Source organism: Cynocephalus volans, chromosome 12 (genome assembly GCF_027409185.1).
Source record: "Cynocephalus volans isolate mCynVol1 chromosome 12, mCynVol1.pri, whole genome shotgun sequence".
NCBI lineage: Eukaryota > Metazoa > Chordata > Mammalia > Dermoptera > Cynocephalidae > Cynocephalus > Cynocephalus volans.
The window spans coordinates 471,350-491,157 of NC_084471.1; the positions used below are offsets into that span (position 1 = coordinate 471,350).

Sequence of the window (19,808 nt, forward strand, 5' to 3'; positions counted from 1 at the left end):
TTTTCTCTATTACAAATAAAATGCCTTCCACTTTAATCATTCCAGCCCTCAGCTATGTCTGAAGAAGTGTTCATATGGCAAGGATCGAAGAAAAGGGAGGGACAACTAATATGTGTCAAACACTATGTGAGGCCCCTTATACACATTCTCCTTTAACCTTTACAATAGCCCTATGGGGTAAACGGTATTATCAGAATCTAAGAGATGGGGAAAGAATTCTTTAGAGAAGTTACCCAACTGTGAGCAATGGAGCTGGAATCGAAACAGTCTGTCTCACAGCTTCTTTCTGTGCACTGCGTAGATGGCTGATTCTGACCCTGGGGAAAGGAACTATGACAACATGCTGAAAATGCTGTCAGACCTGAATAAGGACTTGGAAAAGCTATTGCAAGAGATGGAGAAAATCGCAGGTAGGGTGTTTTCCCAGGCAGGGTATCTTCCTCTTCTTTTCAATAACTCAATCTTCCCTCAGCTTCTGAGTTCACATCAAGTAACTTCATTTAACAAGGCCTTCCCTGACCACCTCTCAATTTTCATAGCATGTAACTGCTATACCACAAAATTTGACACTTACCACTGAATGTTGCCTTGAATTGTTTTCTGACTATTTTATATGTGTTTGCATCTTCTGCAACTGAACTGTTATCTTCTCGAGGGCAGAAATAGCGACTTCTTCTGTAATTGGCACATGCAAGCTCACATGCTCAGCAAGTGACAAACAGGTGAATGTGACAGCTGTGAGCAGAGTTGGAACATTCTTTCTGTGAATCATTTAAATAAAAAGGATTCAGAGTAATAGTGCTAAGACTGGTGAGATACTGAAATGGGAAGTAGTGCTCAGTGGAATAAAGCAGCAATAGGGTTGAACAAATTTCTCCATTTTTGGAAAGGAATGTTAGTTCATTGTTTTATTCAACATGTTTCCACTCAGCAGTGGCGGCAACACTATTATAATTTCTTTCATTTGTTCTTTACTGATTAATATGTGATTCTTGCAATGTGTGCGCCTAGGAGAAAATAATAATGTAAAACAGAGTTTAGAAAGCATGAATATTCTACTCAAATGAAATTGAACTATTTTTAAGAACATTATTCATTTGCAAATAACCTTCATTCATTACTGTAGGCTTTAGAAATTTCTACTTTTAAAAAAATAAATAAAAAATATTTTTAAAATTTATACTTTAAAATGTTTGCAATTTTCTGCCTATTACTTGAAAGTTTTAATGTATTTTTAAACTACCTTTTTAAAAAAGTTCTATAATTCATTTTCCATAGAAACTATATAATTCCTTCAATCCAACTATTTATTCCCTTATTTAACAGCATTTACTGAGTTTGCACTGTGTGCCATTCTGGAATACAAGTTGAATAGAGATGCTTCTTTATTAGAAGTGGCGGGGGGGCGCTGGAAACAGACATCAGTATGACTAATTATAATTTAAATTTTAAATATATAATTAATTTTATATTAAAATTATAGTCTGGCAAATGCTAATAGTGGTATACGGTGAGTACTAGGGCAGGGGCAGGGAAGGAGGAGCAGCTGACTGCCTGGGCGGGGCCAGTGAAGCTTTGAGCAGAACACTGGGGAGGGACTGGGGGGTGGACAGGTGAGGTGGGGGTTCTGGGGGTGGGGAGGGAGTCCACTGCAGCAGAAGAGACAGCTGAGGGACAGCATGCAGTAGTCAGGGAGTCACAGGGTGGCAGGCCAAGGGAAGAAGAGGCTGGAAAGGTGAGAAAAGGATCTTCAATACCAAGCTAAGGAATTTTACCTTTCTTATCTAGGTGATAGGGAACCACTGGGGGTTTCAAAGAAGACCCTTGTGTTTTAGAAAAATACTTCTGGTGACAGAGTGAGGGATGGTTTGGAGAGGGAAGACTGGAGGCAGGAAGACAAATTAGGAAACTTACAAAGCTAAAGGCTAAAAAGGAGCTAGCCTTAACTCAGTCTTGGCACTGAGAACAAGAAAGGAATAACAGATTTCTGTGATAGAATCTCTTGTCGATTTGCATGAAATCTTCATGTATTAAGACTAAAGTCTTTGTTCAAATTTGTAGTAAATTTTTTTCCCAGTTTGTTGTTCTCCTTTTAATTTTGTATATGAGGTTTTGGTGAACAGAAGTCATACGTAGTAAAAATCTATCAATATTTTCCTTTCTGATTTATTCCCATTACTTTGATGCCAAGAAAGTCTTTTCACAATCCAAGATCAAGGAAATATTTACTTATATTTTTTCCTACTTTTCTCTGTGTTCCTATTTAACATTTAATTCTTATCCATCTGGTGTACCAGAGGACCCAGGCTGTGTACTGCATTTTTATATAAATCCTATAGAGACTCTCTTTTTGGCAAATGTTTCAAGAATAATTAAGGTAATTGTTAAGTAAGTTAATATTACTAAGGTAATAGTGTTATAAAAAATGCTCTCTTACCTCAGAGACAAGGTTGACAGGTGTTTATAGTGAAACGAGTCACATGAAAGACTCAGCTTTGACAATTTTTTGAGCTTTTTAAAAAATTTTCTAAGTAAGCTTAAAGTTGTCTGATACATGTAAGTATTGTGTTTTTGCAGCTACACTTCGTGGAAGGCTTCTGCACTTCCTTTCTCACAGGAATAAAACAAGTTTAGCCTATATCTGCTTGGCCAGAACAAGGTTTTTGTTGTACGTAATTTCACATCCCTTGTTAGTGCTTTTCCACATCACATTCCTTGGATTCATATAAGGTTCATTATTTCCCTTGTAGTGGATTCTTTTCTTAGTTTTAGTTTCACATATTTTCCTCTTTTTGTAATTCATTTTTATATAAATGTTCTGCCCAAGTTGTCTAATATTGTGTAATAGTCTTTTTAAAAATTACTTAAGCAATTTATCAGCTGCTAAAGCATGTTTCTGTCAACATATAAACAACCACAGATTAAATAATATTAAAATTTTTTGTATAATTTACCTTTTGTAATTTCTTAAGCCATGTATATTCCCAGGAACTCAAATCCAATGGTATGGAACATTAAAATATTTTTGTACCTGAAATGTAAACAGCAGAATTATTTTTTTGTACTGTCCGTAGAATAAGTTATGACAGTTATTGTCGAGAGAGGTAGGATAATTTTGGAGCAGGATGATATAATCTCTCATCCTGACCCTTTAGGTTAAATTTAATGTGAGGTCCAGTGTATGACCCTTGGCCTTTGTTGCCCCTGGAAAGGCCTTTGTATAGTTCCTCCAGTGACCACACCAAGGAAGCAATCACCAATTAATGTGGAAAAACATACACATACACACGCATTTCAAGCAATGGTAAAATGCAAAATCCTCTTCACTCCAAGGCTTAAAGTTCTCTTTCTGTTCTCTCAAACTTATGTCAAGTTGTGGCCCAGGCCAATTTTCCTAGTACAAGTTTAGCATGTCTCATGGGAATGAGCCTTGAGAATGCAAAATTCCTCAGGTACAAGGAAAGTGGTTCTATCTTGTTTTTTTTCCCAAAAGAAATCCATCCTATTTTATCCCATTAGTTTGCAAATGATTTATTTATTACTCATGAAGTTCTTACATATAGTGTAGAGATAGCTATTCTGTTTCATAATATGTCAGGTTTTAAGGAGTAGCACACTATTTTCATTACTATTAATCAGTAAGTTCCCCTTCATTCTTTTTTCTTCTGTTTTTTAGCTGTTCTCATGTGTTTATTATTACAGACGAACAATAGATTCATTTGTTTAATATTTTATTTGGAAATGTGTTAAACCTATACATTAGTATGAGAAGAATGCTATCCTTTTTAACATGAAGTGTTCTCATCCAGGAATGTGTTATGTCTCTCCAGTTATTCAGATATTCATTAAGATGTCTCAAAAGGATTTTGCCATATTTTTCTGCAGATTTTTAAATACATTTACTTCTGTGTTTTTTGTTCCTCTTTTAAATAAGATGTTTTTCTATTTTATTTGCTAAATAATTAATACTAGTATGGGAAGGCTGTAGGCTCTTGGGTATTTAGTACTGTTCTAATGTTACTTATGATAGTAATAGCTTGTGTTTATTGTTTACTGTGTGTTGGTCACTTTACCATATGCTTTGCACACATTATCTCATTTTTTCCTCATAACAAATCTATGGAGGATAGACACTATTACTATTCCCATTTTATAGATGGGGAAACTAGAAGTTAGAGAGTTTAAATAACTTGTTTAAAGGTACTTGGTTAAACTAGAGTAATGTCTGGGTCTATTCAACCTCCAGAGTTTTTTGTCTTTTTCTATATTCTGAAATTATTTGTATGGTATTTAAAAACAGCTGTTTCTTGAATATTTTAAATACCTCAGTAGCTAAACCATTGGAGATAATTTTTGATAACTTTTTCAATTTCTTCTTTGGTTATTGCTTTGCTATGATTGTGTCAATTTCGATAGTTTGTGTTTCTTCCCAAATCATTCATTTCATCAATATTTTCTAATTTCTTAGCATACTACTATATCCAGTGGGATTTTTCCAGTGTGAGCATTAACATTTCAAAATAAATATTAAGTTTATAATTATTAAATAAATAATAATGATTTTTTAAAAGAAATGTTGGTTGTTTATTTTTAAAATTCAAAGTAAAATTCAATCAAAACAGAAAAGTATAAAGAACGTTTAGAATTATCAATCTCCAAGGGGCCGGCCCATGGCTCACTTGAGAGAGTGTGGTGCTGATAACACCAAGGCCATGGGTTCAGATCCCTATATAGTGATGGCCGGTTCGCTCACTTGGAGAGTGTGGTGCTGACAAGACCAAGTCAAGGGTTAAGATCCCTTTACTGGTCATCTTAAAAAAAAAAAAAAAGAATTGTCAAATTCCAGCCTCCAGAATTAACTATTGTTAACATTGGTAGACATTATTAGAAGTCTCTCTATATGCAAAAGCAGAATGATGGACTGATGGGTAGATGCATGGAGGGATTATTTTTTTTGAAAGATAGACTTTCACTAAAATGGAATCATACCATGCAAGATATTTTTTAAATAAAGAGTACTATATTTAATTTTACTTAAGAATTTTGGGGGGAGGTTTTGCTGGCCAGTAAGGGGATCGGAATAATTTTAATTAAGAATTTAAACTGAAATGAAACTGAAGAAATTCTTCATTTAAAATAAACATTTCTTAGGGCTGGCCTGTGGCTCACTCGGGAGAGTGTGGTGCTGATAACACCAAGGCCACGGGTTCGGATCCCTATATAGCAATGGCCGGTTAGCTCACTTGGGAGAGCGTGGTGCTGACAACACCAAGTCAAGGGTTAAGATCCCCTTACCGGTCAATCTTTTAAAAAATATTAAATAAATAATATTTCTTCACCATAAAAAATATATTATCTCCTAAAGATTGCTCTACAATTAAGAAAGTTTGTGGAAAACCATTAAGGAAACTAATGTCTTTAGTTATTTATGTCTTTTATCATTATTCATTATGTAATAATCATCAGAAACATTTATTTAGTACTTCTAAACTTTAGATGCTATTCTAAACACTACATTAATTAGTTCATTTAATCCTCACAGGAATTTTATGAGGTGTAGGGATTCCTTTCTCTATTTCACAGATGAAGAACCTGAGATATGTTTGTTGGTTATGCTATTATTTGTACATTACCGAGCTTTATAACATATACATTCTGTTCTGTAATCATAATTCCTGCAGTTGTTGAGACTCACACATTCTGTTTTCAAACAGATCAAATATTTAAACCTAGAATCTATAGACATGGATGTTGTTCCTTTATTTCATAAGTGCTTGAGAATACAGTTATAAGTGGATGGTAACTTGGTTAGGTGTAGCAAGTCAGAACACATCCTCAGCACTTAGTGGCACTGTGCAACAGTGCGAGGCCTGCCTCTGTGTTTTCTCTTGAGTAAGTGGCTTACTTTTTCTGCCTGTAGGATTCTTTCTTTATTCTTCAAGTTCTATAACTTCATCAGGATTAGATTGGTGTCAATATTGTGTAGCACTTTTCCTGGGACATGACAGGCCTCTAGAGCTACAGCTTTGAGTATTTTTTTATAAGAACTTTTTCATTTATCATATCTTTGGATACTATTTGTTCTGTTTCTTTGGTTTCCTTCTTCAGAAATTCCAATTATCCATATTATGGATCTCTTTTTTGTCTTAGCCTCTCTTTATCATCATCTCTGTAATCAGTTTTATTTCTTTGTTCTTTTCCACTTTATTTTGTGTGGTTTCCTCAAGATGCCTCTCTGTTCCCAGTGATTGGGCCATTGTATAATAATTTTTCATTTATTTCCTACCTCAGATATAGAGCACTGATTTTATCATACCCCTCAGTTCATGGCACACTATGACCATTGGCCCATGCAGGGCCCTTCTAGTTTATTTTTTATTTACCCCCTTTAGCACCCATAGTTCATATCCTTCCCTGTCTCCACCCACAGGAAGCAATTCTAATGTGTTTAATGTTACCTTTTTGTGTGTATGTTCTTGTGAAATGTATGTTACTGTTTTATGTACATATTTTTTAATTTCTGTAAATAGTGTTGTCTGATATGTCTTAAACAATTTCTTGTTTTTTTCATTCAGAACTACATGTGTCAGCTCCTACCAAGGTGTTATTGCTTTTAAATGCTGCAAAGTATGCCATGGTGTGCATCATTCATGGCACGGGTAGGCCAGGCCACATGGGTGATAATGCTGAAGTTAGGCTCCACCCATCTGTAGGACCTGTGAATGATGACAAACTCTCAGAGAAGGGTATACAGGCCACGAAAGCATCTCAGTATGCGTCTGTTTTTCCTTATTCTAACTTATCTGGATTTTGGGGGGGGGGGGTTGGGGGGGTTCTGCCTACCCTTCCTAATTTTTTATTGTTGTTTTATTAAAATTTTGAGTTGAATGTTTTGTTCATTTATTTTTATTCTTTTTAAATTATGAAAACATTTGGGACTGTGGATTTATCTCTAGGTATCTATCTCTAGCTATCTTTACTACAGTGTATAAGTATTGATATATGAGTATAGTGTTCTTATTTTTTATTGTTTTTTAATCATCTTTATTAAGGTATCATTTATACGCAATAAAATAAACACGATGTAAGTATACAGTTCACTAAGTTTTGCCAAATGTACTTATCAGTGTAAACAACACCGGTGTCAAAATATAGAATGTCGGGCCGAGCCCATGGCGCACTCGGGAGAGTGCGGCGCTGGGAGCGCGGCGACGCTCCCGCCGTTGGTTCGGATCCTATATAGGAATGGCCGGTGCACTCACTGCCTGAGTGCCGGTCACGAAAAAGGCAAAAGATATATATATATAAATATAATATATAGAATGTCTCTATCACTCCAAAATGTTCTTTCTGCCCCTCCCAGTCAGTCTCCATCCCTCTATCCCCAGCACCAGGTAACAACTAATATGCTTGCCTAGAGTTTCATATAAATGGATTCACACAGTATATATTTTAGTACTAGTTTCTTTTGCTCACCAGGTATAATAAGCACAATATCATCGATATAACATACTGCTTGATGTCCTGGACAGGAAAAGCCCCTGTTGACTAAACTGTGACATAGAGCTAGAGAACTGATAAACCTGAGTTAGAATAGTGAAGAAAGATGTGGTGCTGGCCTTGTCAGCTGAAAGCAAACTGATATAGAGAAAAAAGAACTTGCCAGATCAATAGCTGCATACCAGGTACCAGGGGATATGTTCATTTGTTCAAGCAATAAAACAACATCTGGAACAGCAGCTACATTTGGAGTCACCAGCTGACTAAGTTTATAGTGATCTACTATCATTATCCAAGATCCATCTTCTGCTTAGGCCAAATAGGTGGGTTGAATAGGGATGTGGTGGGAATTATCCCCCTGCATCTTTTAAGTCCTGAATGGTGGTACTAATCTCTGCAGTTTCTTAGTAATGCAGTGTTGCTTTTGGTTTACTACTCTCATAGGTAGAGGCAGTCTTACTGGCTTCCATTTGGCCTTTCCCACCATAAGAGCCCTCATTCCATAGATCAGGGAACCAATGCGGGGATTCTCCCAGTTGCTGAGTATGCCTATTCCAATTATGCGTTCTGAAACTGGGAAGATAACCACTGGCCGGGTTCAGAGACACACTGGATCCACTGTGAGTTAGGCCTGAGCTAGAACTCCATTGATAACCTGACCTTCATAAGCCCCTACTCTGAGTGGTGGGTCACAACCCTTGAGAGTGTTGAGGGAGTCCTGGATTGGGGGCTACCTCAGCAATGATCTCACAAATAAAGATCGCTAAATACATGAGATGATCAGCCACTGTGAGTGAGAGAAACAAGAATCAACATACTGAGATCTCCAAAGACCATAGATGATGTCAGATGCAGAGTGTAAGAAGCTGTATCTAAATTGGTTAAAGAAGTAGTGGATACAATTACAAAAATGAGCATAAAAGAAACTCAAGAATGAGCAGACAGATCTGATAAACAGAGCTTCTAAAATGAAAAATATTATTGTGAAATAAAAATGGAATCAATAGCAGTTGGAGAGAAAATTAGTCAACTGGAGAAGAATTCATCAAAAAGAGATAAAGAAATAAAAAATATAAGAAGTGATTAAGAGATTTGTAACACGTGGTCTAACGTGTCTAATTGGGATCTCAGAAAAAAAGGCATTAGAGAGAATGGAATGACAATATTTAATAATATAATGGCTGTGAATTTTCCAGAACTGATGAAAAAAATGAGGCAAATACCAAGAAACAAAACATATCCCAAGCAAAATAAAATGAAATCCATACCTAGACACAAAATAGTGAAACTTCAGTCTATTAAAGATGGAGAGAAGAACTTTGCAGGAAGCCAGAGAGAAAGAGATTATAAACAAAGGAATGACGGTGGGAATGCATTTTCAGCAACCATCATGAAAACCAGGAATTAGTGGAATAATATCCACATGTCATAAACAACACTATCAACCTGGAACTATGCATCTAGAAAAGCCATCTTTTAAAAATGAGGGCAAAATAAAGATATTTGCAGATGAACGAAACTGACAATATTAATCACAAAGAGACCTGCTCTAAAGGAACTCTAAAAGTTGCACCAGGTAAAAGGAATATGATCCCAGAAGGAAGGCCTGAAATCCACAATGCAATGGAGGTCAAATAAAATGTTAAACATATAGGTAAATCCTAATAAATAGTTCATTAGGTACATTTTCTACCTTCCAAATTACTTTTTGTGACAGTGTTGCTAAACTTTCTGCCTCCACATAACAAGGACCTCCTCTCCTCCAGTTTGCAATAAGATTTTCCTCACTTCTCCATAAGCCCTTATTGGCAGCCTCCTTAAAGTTGAAAATTCTATGAACAGTGTGTTTAAGGCACTTTAAACTTTCACTAACAGTCTCCTCAGAATTCTTACAGCTTTTCCAGCTTCCACTCACTGCCCCATCCAAAAGTCTCTCTCGCAGTTGAGGCTTTTCTTATGGCAGCATTATATTCCCAGTACCAAAATCTGTATATGTTATCTTTTGCCACATAACAAATTAACCCATACTCAGGAGCTTAAAACTCAAAGCATTTATTATGGCATGGTTTCTGAGGGTCAGGAATCTGGGAGTGGCTGAGCTGGGTAGTTCTGGATATGGTTCTCATGAGATTGCAGTCAATCTGTCAGCAGTGGCTTCAGTCTCCAAATCTTGAGTTGGGGCTGGAGAATCTGCTTCAAAGGTCACGTAGCTGTTGGTTGGAGGCTTTCTATGTAGCCTCTTCATAGGGCTGGTCATTACATAACTTTCCTCAGAGCAAATCTTGAAGTGGCATATCATCACTTCTGCCATAGTCTACTGGTCACATGGATCAACTCTGGCACAGTATGAGACAGGACTACACAAGGGTGTGACTGCCAGAAGGCAGGGACTACTGGAGGCCAACTTGGAGGCTGGCTACCACATCTACATAGAACATTTAAAACAAAAATAATTTGAAAAGGGCCGGCCCATGGCTCCCTTGGGAGAGTGCAGTGCTGATAACTCCAAGGCCATGGGTTTGGATCCCTATACAGGGATGGCCGGTTAGCTCACTTGGGAGAGCATTGCTGACAACACCAAGTCAAGGGTTAAGATCCCCGTACCAGTCATCTTAAAAAAAAAAAAAAGATTTGAAATAATAAATTTTAGCAAGGTGGCTGGATATAAGATCTGTATACAAAGTTTAATTGCATTTTAATGCAATATTTATATTTTAAGCAGGAAAGAATTAGAACACATTTTTTAAAGGCACCATTTACAGTAACAACAACAGCAATACACACACACACATACATGCACACACTTGTAGATTACCTCAGAAGAAGTTTAACAAGAAATGTGCAAGTCCTGTATGCAGAAAATTTTAAAACTTGACTAAAGAAATAAATGGAGCCATAGCCACATTCATGAATAGAAAGCCTTAGTGTAATAAATGTGTCAGTTCTTCACAAATTCCACCCAAGGGTTCAGAGTAGTTCTAATCAACATCCTATTAGGGTTTTTCATCAAACTTGATGGGTTGGTTCTAAAACATTTATGAGAGACATAAGAGAAGAAATAGCTAAGATACTTCTGAGGTAGACAAATGAGGATAAGGGATTTGCCCTATAATTAGCAAGATTTATTATAAAACTATATAATTTACAAAGCTATATATATTACATAACTATAATTATATAAAGCTATATAATTAAAACTGTTATATTGTTTTAGGAGCAAACAAGTTGAGCAACAGAATACAACAGCGAGCCCATAAACAGACCCACACACATGCACACACACACCAATTTTTATTATATGTGTGTGTATATCTCTAAGACTCCTTCCACCCCATTTCTCTGTCACAACATATGCTGCTTATTTCCTTTACAGCATCTTTCACAATCTATAATTGTATGTTTATTATCTGTCTCCTCTCACTGCAACTAGTACCTACACTTCACAAGGGTGGGTGTAGCTGTGTTGTATACTGCTGTATCCCCAGGACTGCCTTAGTCAAATGCCAGCACAAAGTGGTATTCAATAAATATCGAATGAATGAAAAACTCAAGACGCATGTTTCTGGAGGATTTTCTGATGATTGTAAGTCCTTCCTATGCTATTTATTCTAAAATTTTTTCCTTGGATCAAATGACAAGAGGGCTATGCACTTACTACAGTGTTTTGGTGTCATATTGAATTACCTTTCTGACCTGTGCTTTGGTGCTATGCTTCTAGTGATCACAACTACAGACACAGAGGGACCACCTTGCATTTAAAGTAAGGGATGTCATTAGGGTCATTTTCAACTACATTACACACCTCGCATAAAGAAGACCCATAGGAAAATTTTCTTTTAGGATAAATGTGTTTTAAACAATGTATTTGTTTTTATTTTATGATCATGGACTCATAACTTAGCATGTTTCCTTCTCTGCTTCGGCCTAGGAAACTCAAGAGTTAGAATTCCACCTGCTATGTAGAACTATATGAGATTCATTTCTGTGAGCTGTGTTTTCCCCTGAATTTTTATTTCTTACCCATCCTAGCTCTTTGCCCTGACTACCTCAATTATTTGTTTTATAATAAGAGTTTCTTCTTTTTTCCAGCAAATTCCCTCAGCTAAATTTTCAGCTTAATTGCTCACAAGTTCTACTTTCCACAAAACACTAGAACATGAACACAATTCAGCCAAGTTCTTTGCAGTTTTATAACAAGGATCACTTTTTGTCGTTTCAAATAAATGTTACTCATTTTTGTGTGAGACCTCATCAGAATGACCTTTACCATCTAGGTTTCTATCAACATTCTGTTCATGACTACTAATATATTCTCTAAGAAACTAGAGGCTTTCTCTCCCAATCTCCTCTTTTCTTTCTGAGCCCTCACCAGAACCACCTTTTAAACCCCCCTCATGGCGGGGGGGGTTATCAGCTTCTAGCATGCCTTCAAACTTCTTCCGGCCTCTACCCATTACCCAGTCCCAAAGCTGCTTCCACACTTTCAGGTATTTGTTAAAGCAGCACCCACTTCTTGGTACCAGTTTCTGTTTTAGTCAGCTTGGGCTGCTATAACCATAGACTAGGTGGCTTAAGAAAATCAAACATTTATTTCTCACAGTTGTGGAGCCTGAAAAGCCCAAGATCAAGGTGTTGGCAGATCTAGTGCCTCGTGAGAAGTCTCTTCCTGGTTTGCAGATGGCACCTTCTCATGTGTCCTCACCCGGCCAAGAGCAGAGAGTGAGACAGCAAGCTCTAGTGTCTCTTCTTGTAAGGGCACCGATCCCATTCATGAGGCTCCACCCTTGTGACCTGCTCATCTCCCTAAGGCCCCACCTGCTAACACCATCACGTTGGGGGTTAGGATTTCAACATAAGAATGAGGATGGGGGTCACAAATAGTGGGTGTATGACATGTGTGTGCTAGGCAGTTTACATAGTCTCTACTTCACAGTTGAAGACACTGAGGTGAGTGCATTTAAATCACATGTTCAAGGTCACACAGCTAGCAAGTGGAGAGCTGGGGAGCAAACCTGCTTTCCAAGTGGTCTAAAAGGGTAGTCTGCAGATACCCTGTACCAGAATGATCCGGATGCTTGTTAGGATATAGGTTCCTGGCCACCATCCTCAGCCTGCTAGACAAGAACCTCTATGAGTGTGGGAGGGGCCAGCAGTCTACATTTTAAGGAGTGTCCCAAGTGACAGGCATCCAAAAGTTCAAGAACTGCTGTACTAACTACATAGTCCTATGACCTCTGTCTATTGAGAGACTATACATACCTTTTCTAACAATTTTTCCCTAAACAAACAGATGTGGTTTTCTGTCTCCACGCTGCTGGCCTTGGCTGTGTGTAGATACCCATGTGCATTTATTATTAATCATTCTGCCTATATCCTCTTTGGTTAATTTCCTTGAGGATGTATTTTCCCAATGTATTCATGGTTTTTTTAGCCCAACAAAGAAGGGTTTTAAGGGGATGTATTTACTATGGTCAGCTGTCATGCAGAGGGGAGATGATCTTTGTTCTGGGCAGTTCTCGAGGCTAGGTGCAGAGAGAAGGGTTTCTGCACACTTCCATGGAGTTTGTACAAGAAGCACATGTTCACCTGTGGGCTCCAGGAACACTACCACAAGGAAAGAGCAGGAAGTCCTGTCAGCACAGTGGTGAGTGCTCAGCACACTTAACGGGATGCAGTAAAACCTTCCCAAGAGGAGGAGCTGCTGGCCTGGGCCTTCAGAAAAGCACAAAGGCACCCAGGTGGAGGAGGGCAGGCATCCCAGGCCACTGAGCAGGAGGTGACATTAGGCTCGGGGCCTGGCAGGACTGGGTGTGGTCAGCCCTACCTGAGCATGTGAGCTGGGGTGTAGGTTGTGATTCTTTGGGGGTCACTCTGCAGCCACTAGCTGTGAACTGCGTGTAGGTGAGGACCAGTGGTTTGCATTCATTTTCCTCACGTTTCATATCAGACTGGCCTCCAGCCTTTGAATGTCATGGGCTCATGTATCCAGAAGTTAAGGCTTATAGGAGATTAGGAAATGTAATTACAGCTGTTTGTAGGAAGGCGTTTTCATAGGGGTTTTATGAGCCTTATAACATGTAGCCTACCAGCTTTCTCTCCTTAGAGTGATTGGGTGTCTCCAGGGGGGTCCGGCGCTCCGCAGAGTGCCCAAGAGCTGCAGCCCACCCCTGGCCTGACCAGGCTTGTCTGGTTGTTGCAGTGCAGGCAACCTGGATGGCCTACGACATGGTGGTGATGCGCACCAACCCCTCACTGGCGGAGTCCATGCGCCGGCTGGAGGACGCCTTCCTCAACTGCAAGGAGGAGATGGAGAAGAACTGGCAAGAGCTGCTGAGAGAGACCAAGCACAAGCAGTAGCCCTGCCTGCACCCCATGCCACCATGCCACCCTCGCCTGTGCAGAGAAGCCCCTGGGGACAGAGCCAGCGATGTGAACCTGTAGCTGTACGCACAGTACTTGTTTCTCAATAAACGTATTTTCAAGTACAACCCAGGGACCCTCCTGTCCTGCACTGTGGTCTGCCCAGCTGCACATCCAACCATGTATACAACATGACAGCTGTGAGATGCAGATGTTTTCAATGAACTAAACACGTATTCAGTGACAGTGGTGCTAAACCTAGAATAAAAAGCAAAAAAGGGCCTGAAAGGGACAAACCAGGCCAGAAGTTAGGACAGGCTGCAGTATTCAGTCAGGTTTATTTACCTCCCTAAAGTGGGTTTCAGCATGGGTGAGGGGAGAGAACACATTATGGACTACGCCACCTCCCAGGCATTTGTGGCCTCAGGCCTCACAGCTTTTCTGGGTGACAGATGTCCATTACCTCCATTTTACAGACAAGGAAATAGGGAAGTCCTCACAGCTAATAAGGGGCAGAAATAGGGTGAAACTCAGGTCTCATTCAGGTGGGGTGGGCTTCTGGAGGGGCTGGGAGAGGCCCTGCAAGGCTGCAGAGGGACGTGAGCCCGAGTAGTCCTGGCATAGCCTGGACTGGGGTAATGGGCAGGGTCCAACCCAGTTTCACAGGCATGGTTCTAGACCCTTAACGGTCCACAGCACCAGTCAAATCCAGTGGCTACCGGTTGGTGCCTGGGGAGAGCCAAGCCAGGCTCCCAAAAAGTTTCAGGATGGAAGAAAGTCCCAGAGGCAGGTGCACATCCTGGGGTTTCTTTGCTCCTTCTCCTTTGACAGAACACAGGAAGCACGAGAGGGTTTCTAGCCATCTCCTTCCTTGGCTCAGCTGAGCCCCATGAGGACACATCAGTCCCTGGCTGTCAGGGAGTCCCAGACACAGGGGTGACGCGTGTATGAGCTGAGGCAGTCTGTGAGCAGGTGAATTGGGACAGTCTGGCTCCAAGGGGAGGGATGGTGGAAGGAATCATACTCCAGAGATAATTGACAACCTTTAAAGCAAGAGCCTTCTTAGAAAGGGAAAGTTGTCCCAGAAACAAGAGCAGGAGGTTCTGATCCCCTTCCCATGCCCCACGTCCTCTCAGATACACCCAGACGGCGGGTCTTCCTGGACAGCAGTCGTGGCAGCCCTGGTTCTCCACAGGCCACTCAGAGTGAGGTCTGCAGCTGGTCTCCGGTGGGCAGAGTGAGGGTGAATGGACAGAGACTCCCCTTACTCCCCAGGGGAAAGGGCTGCAGCTCCTTGGCCTGGAACTGAGCAGTCCCCTCCGAGACCGTGAAGGTGGCTGTGACCCGGTGGTTGAGGCAGTAGATGGTGTTGCCCAGCACAGTGCAGCGGAGCGGGGCGGGGTCGGGCAGGGGCAGGGGGGCCGCCCGGCTCCAGGAGCCGGTCACCGTGTTGTAGCGCATCACTGCAGCACCCACGCCCCGCAGCAGGTCAAAGCGATACAGGAAGCCCCCCAGTGCCACAATGTCACTGGAGCGCCGGTGGCTAGCACTGTAGGGGCACTCGTCCCAAGTATCCTTCATGGGGCTGTACCTGAGCAGGCGGTAAAAGAGGTGACCTCCCGTGACATAGATGTCCCCACGGCAGGCCACAGCCTCATGGGCCACAGGGAAGGTGCCTGAGGGGAGGGGCGCACGTGAGGTCCAGGCATCTGTACGCGGGTCGTAGCGCTCCACGCTGTACAGGCACTCGCCCCCAATGGCGTAGAGCAGCCCATCCAAGGCCACCAGCTTGAGCTGGGCTCGGGCCTGCTGCATGGGCCGAACCTGGCTCCAGATGTCGGTCAGAGGGTTGTAGCAGAAGACCTCGTTAGAGCAGACGGCCTTGGCACCGGAGCCACGGATGCCCCCCGCCAGGAACAGGTAGTTGTGCATGGTGCAGAGGCCACAGCCCCGGAGCGGGGCCTCCTCGGGCACCTGGGTCAGGGGCCGCCACATGTTCTCTCCGGGGTTGAACACATGTAGGTACGTGCGAGGAGGCAGGGGCGCCGGCCCCGCTGCAGGGGCCTCCTCACCATAAGGGCCCCTTGTGAGCCCTGAGCTCACCTGGTACAGGCTGGGCATCACGAGGACCCCCAGCACCGCCTGGCCCCGGCCGGTTCGCAGGCTCAGGATGCGCTCCCGGTCAGCCCCACTCAGCTGCCGGTAGAGGTGCGGGTTCCCCAGCACGTGCAGCAGGTTGTTGCTCATCAGCGCGTACGTCTCCTGAGCCAGGCCACGCTCCCCGCACTGCTGGGCAAAGGCCAGCACATCCAGGCAGCTGCCCAGGTCCAGCCGCTGCCGCAGAGCCGCCGCCGCGCTCTGCTCCAGGGCCCGTGAGAGGGGCTTCTGGGGACCCTCCGTCACCCCCCAGCTCCCGGGCCTCTGCAGAAAACCCCCGAGTTTTCGGGCCTCTGTCTGCTTCTCTGTGAGCGCCCCCCTGCTGCCTGCAGGGCTGGGCCCCTCCCCAGGTGCCTCTCCCTGGGGCCGCCCTGGGGCCGCCTGGCTGGCCTCCTGCGCAGAGCTCTGAGCTATGTCACACATGCTGTGTTTCCGTGACCGTGGCTGGGGAACAGGCTGTGAGACCCGGCTTGGCTGCGTCTGCACAGGGTGCTGTGATGGGGCCCTGGGCCTCGCGGCTTGGGGCAGCGAGTCTAGACTTTTCTCCTTGGCCTCATCTCCTCTTGGGCCTGGGGGAGGGCCTGGTGTGGGAGCCCCGCTCGTCTCGGAGCTTCTTGGCTGTGGCCGAGATCCAGTCTCAGCCAGGCCCCCTCCGCCTACCCCTACGACTGTCCCCACTGAAGAGCTGTGCCTGTCCTCGAGGCTGGAGACAGCCCCTTCAGAGGGAGAGCCGGACTGTCTGTCCTCAGAGTGTGTGCAAGTGGTGGCACCTGTAGGGCTCCCAGGAACTGCTCCTGGGGCCCTCCCTGGGGGCCTCTCTTGTCTGGGGAAGGGGTGGCTCCTAAGAACCATCGCAATAAGGTTTCCCCAGCTAGTTGAGATCGGCCTCTCCTGGTAGCCCTTGGAGAGAGCCACAGAGGGATCCTGAGACACAGGTCTTGACCCACTAGCTGGGACAGGGGCTGGGGCTGAGGATGGGGTTCGGGGTGGGGGTGGGGCTGGGGCTGAGGATGGGGTTCGGGGTGGGGGTGGGGCTGGGGCTGGGGATGGGGTTCGGGGTGGGGGTGGGGCTGGGGCTGGGGATGGGGTTCGGGGTGGGGGTGGGGGTGGGGCTGGGGTTCGGGGTGGGGGTGGGGCTGGGGCTGAGGATGGGGTTCGGGGTGGGGGTGGGGCTGGGGATGGGGATGGGGTTCGGGGTGGGGGTGGGGCTGAGGATGGGGTTCGGGGTGGGGCTGGGGCTGAGGATGGGGTTCGGGGTGGGGGTGGGGCTGGGGATGGGGTTCGGGGTGGGGGTGGGGCTGGGGCTGAGGATGGGGTTCGGGGTGGGGGTGGGGCTGGGGCTGGGGATGGGGTTCGGGGTGGGGGTGGGGCTGGGGTTGAGGATGGGGTTCGGGGTGAGCCTGGGGCCGGGGCTGGCGCTGACCTGAGATTTCCACCCTCAGAAGGATCCTGGCTCACTCCAAAGGCCCGAGCGTCCCCAGGAAGAGTCGGGGCTTCAGGTGGGGCTGCGGGGACGGGGCGGGGCTTGGGGTCGCCCGCAGGGGGCGGGGCTGAGCGCCTCGGGGAGGGGACGCGGCGGGGGCGGGCGACGGCCGTCTTCCCTGGGGCCCGGCTGGAGCTCCTGGTGACCGGGACATCCCTCCCGGCCCAGGGCCAGCCTTCCCGGGGGGCCGGGACCCCCGGAGCCTCTGTGCGGGCGGGCGGGCCACTCTCCCCGCCCTCCCCGGCCTGGGCCCCGGGGCCCTTCCCGGGGGAGCCTGCGCGGGGGCTGCCGGCGGGGGCGCCCGGGGCGGCGGCGGCCGGGGCCGCGTCCACGGTGTCCCACGCACTGGCTACGGCGCCCGGGCCGGGGGGCTCCGGCTTCGGGGCGCGGCGGGCTCTGTCTCCCGAGCCGGCGTCCGTCTGCCTCCACCGGCCGCCCCGGCCTCTCCCCAGCGAGCCGGGCGGCCCCGCGTCCTGCTGCTCCGAGGGGACCGTGGCCTCGAGAGCCGGCCCCCGGGCGCCGACGCGGGCCGCCTGCCCCTGCCCCTGCCCCTGCGCTCCGCCGCCGGGACTCCGCGGGGCGAAGTGCACCAGCAGCGGCGCGGACGGCAGCGCAGCGCCCAGCCCGGGACGCTCCGGTCCTTTACCTCGGCGGGCTCCCGCGGGGGCGTCCCCACGCTGCCGTCCCGAGGCCGCTCCGCCGGCTGCGGCGGTACCGCCCTGGCCACGTCCCGGAGGGTCTGGCTCCCCGGGCCCCGCGCTCGGTCCCTCGCTGCCACCAACGCCCTGGCACTTTGGGTGCAGGGTCGGCCCGGTGCTTCCCGCCTGAGGAGGCTGCGCCCCGGGGACTGCGGACGCTGGTCCTGCCGCCTCCCGGTGCTGCCCGGAGCCAAACCAGTGCAAAGCCAGCGCTGTGGCGGCCACCACAGCCAGCGCCAGCAGGGCCAGCGCCGCGCCGTCCCAGTCGTCGTCCCCGTCCCAGCCCCAGAGGGGGCCGTCAGGCTCCCAGGCGCCCTGGATCATGGTGCCGGGCCGCAGACCCCGTGTGCGGAGCCCGCGCTGCCGTCCGCGCAGGTGGCCGCTGCCAGCGCCCCGCCGGGGCTGCCCGGACAAGGCGCACCTGTCCTCGGGGTCTGGAGCGGGCGGGGTCCCTGCTGCACCCGGCTGAGGGGCTGGCCGGGGGCCTCGTCGGAGGTGTCAGGAGCCGTCTTCGTCCCCAGCAGCCCAGGAGCTCCGGGACCTTTCCAGCCCCCGCCCCCACCGCCCCTGCCCCCCTCCTCGGCCACAGGTGCAGTGTCCAGCGGCTTGTTCCCGACAGACCCTGACACCCCAAGTTCATCCCACAGCCCAGGGTCCCTCCTCTGAGCCTGGGCCCAGCCTGAGGGGCTCGCCAGGGAAGGGTTACCCACGAGGAGATGCTATCTCTGGCCTCAGCAATGTGATGCAGCCCTGATGAAATTACCAGAAACCGGAGAAGCCGACTCCACTGCGGGCCGCAGGGGAGGGGTGGCAGGGGTGGCCGCAGGGGAGGGGTGGCAGGGTGGCCGCAGGGGAGGGGACACACCTCCCGGGGGCCTCTCACACTGAGGAGGGAGACCCGGGGTGTGGGTCTCGCAGGAAACTGTCGCGGCGGCGGGTGAGGGGCGTGCGAGGCCCCGACAGCCCCTCCTGCAGCCTCTGGCCTCCCCTCGCCCCAGCTCACAGACATGGTGGGTTTTCAAATCAGGAGAAAAAAGAATGAAGTAAAGGAAAGCCAAAAGTTGGGTTTCCCTCTTTAGGGCCAAGCTCATTTCAACCCACCTAGACCTTGTAGGACCTCCTGGGCCCCCTCCACCCTTCTGGACTGTCCTGATGCCCGGTTGTGGCTGTCACCGTGCCCCTGGGGAGTCCAGAGCACAGCCTGCCCCTGCTCCAGTTACCTCCTCAGCAGCACCTGGGATCCCTCAGTAACCCTCCTTCGGCCCCAGGTGCTCCACCAGCCCCACGTCTGGGGTCCCCACCTCGGTGCTCGGCCCTGCCTTGCCTGAGCTGACATCCGACCCTCCAGACCACACTCTGCCTCCAGCCCTGGCACAGCCCGGGCTGCCCAGGCCAGGCACTGTAGATGCTTCCACGGGGCGTGAACCCTTGATTTCTTAGGGAGGAGACTGTCTCCTCCATCGGCTTCTCACACCCACCTCAGGACAGGTGCCAGGTGGGGCCCAGATATGAAAACGATCCTGGAATCCTTGAGACAAAGGCAGAGCCACCAGAAAGTGTTCCTTTTCCTTCCTCTGGGACACAGTAGGATTTCTCCCTGACTCAGGCAG

At 46.8% G+C, this 19,808-nt stretch overlaps 2 protein-coding genes across 2 annotated transcripts; one reads left to right on the top strand and one right to left on the bottom strand.

Moving 5' to 3' along the window:
* The first annotated feature begins 301 nt into the window (after positions 1-301).
* Positions 302-13,857, top strand: SYCE3 (synaptonemal complex central element protein 3). The gene is made up of 2 exons (XM_063115771.1): positions 302-410; positions 13,700-13,857. The coding sequence occupies exons 1-2, from the start codon at positions 302-304 to the stop codon at positions 13,855-13,857; spliced, it is 267 nt and encodes an 88-aa protein (XP_062971841.1).
* A 1,203-nt stretch (positions 13,858-15,060) lies between these two features.
* On the bottom strand, positions 15,061-18,522 carry KLHDC7B (kelch domain containing 7B). Its single transcript, XM_063075834.1, is given in 4 exon segments — positions 15,061-16,720; positions 16,754-16,999; positions 17,001-17,319; positions 17,322-18,522. Coding segments are annotated over 4 exon segments (3,426 nt in total).
* Between the last annotated feature and the right edge of the window lie 1,286 nt (positions 18,523-19,808).

Coding starts and splice junctions, on each gene's coding strand:
- SYCE3 (XM_063115771.1), top strand. CDS start 302: ATGGCTGATTCTGACCCTGGGGAAAGGAACTATGACAACATGCTGAAA. Junction 411..13,699: donor AGAGATGGAGAAAATCGCAG/GTAGGGTGTTTT, acceptor TGGTTGTTGCAG/TGCAGGCAACCTGGATGGCC.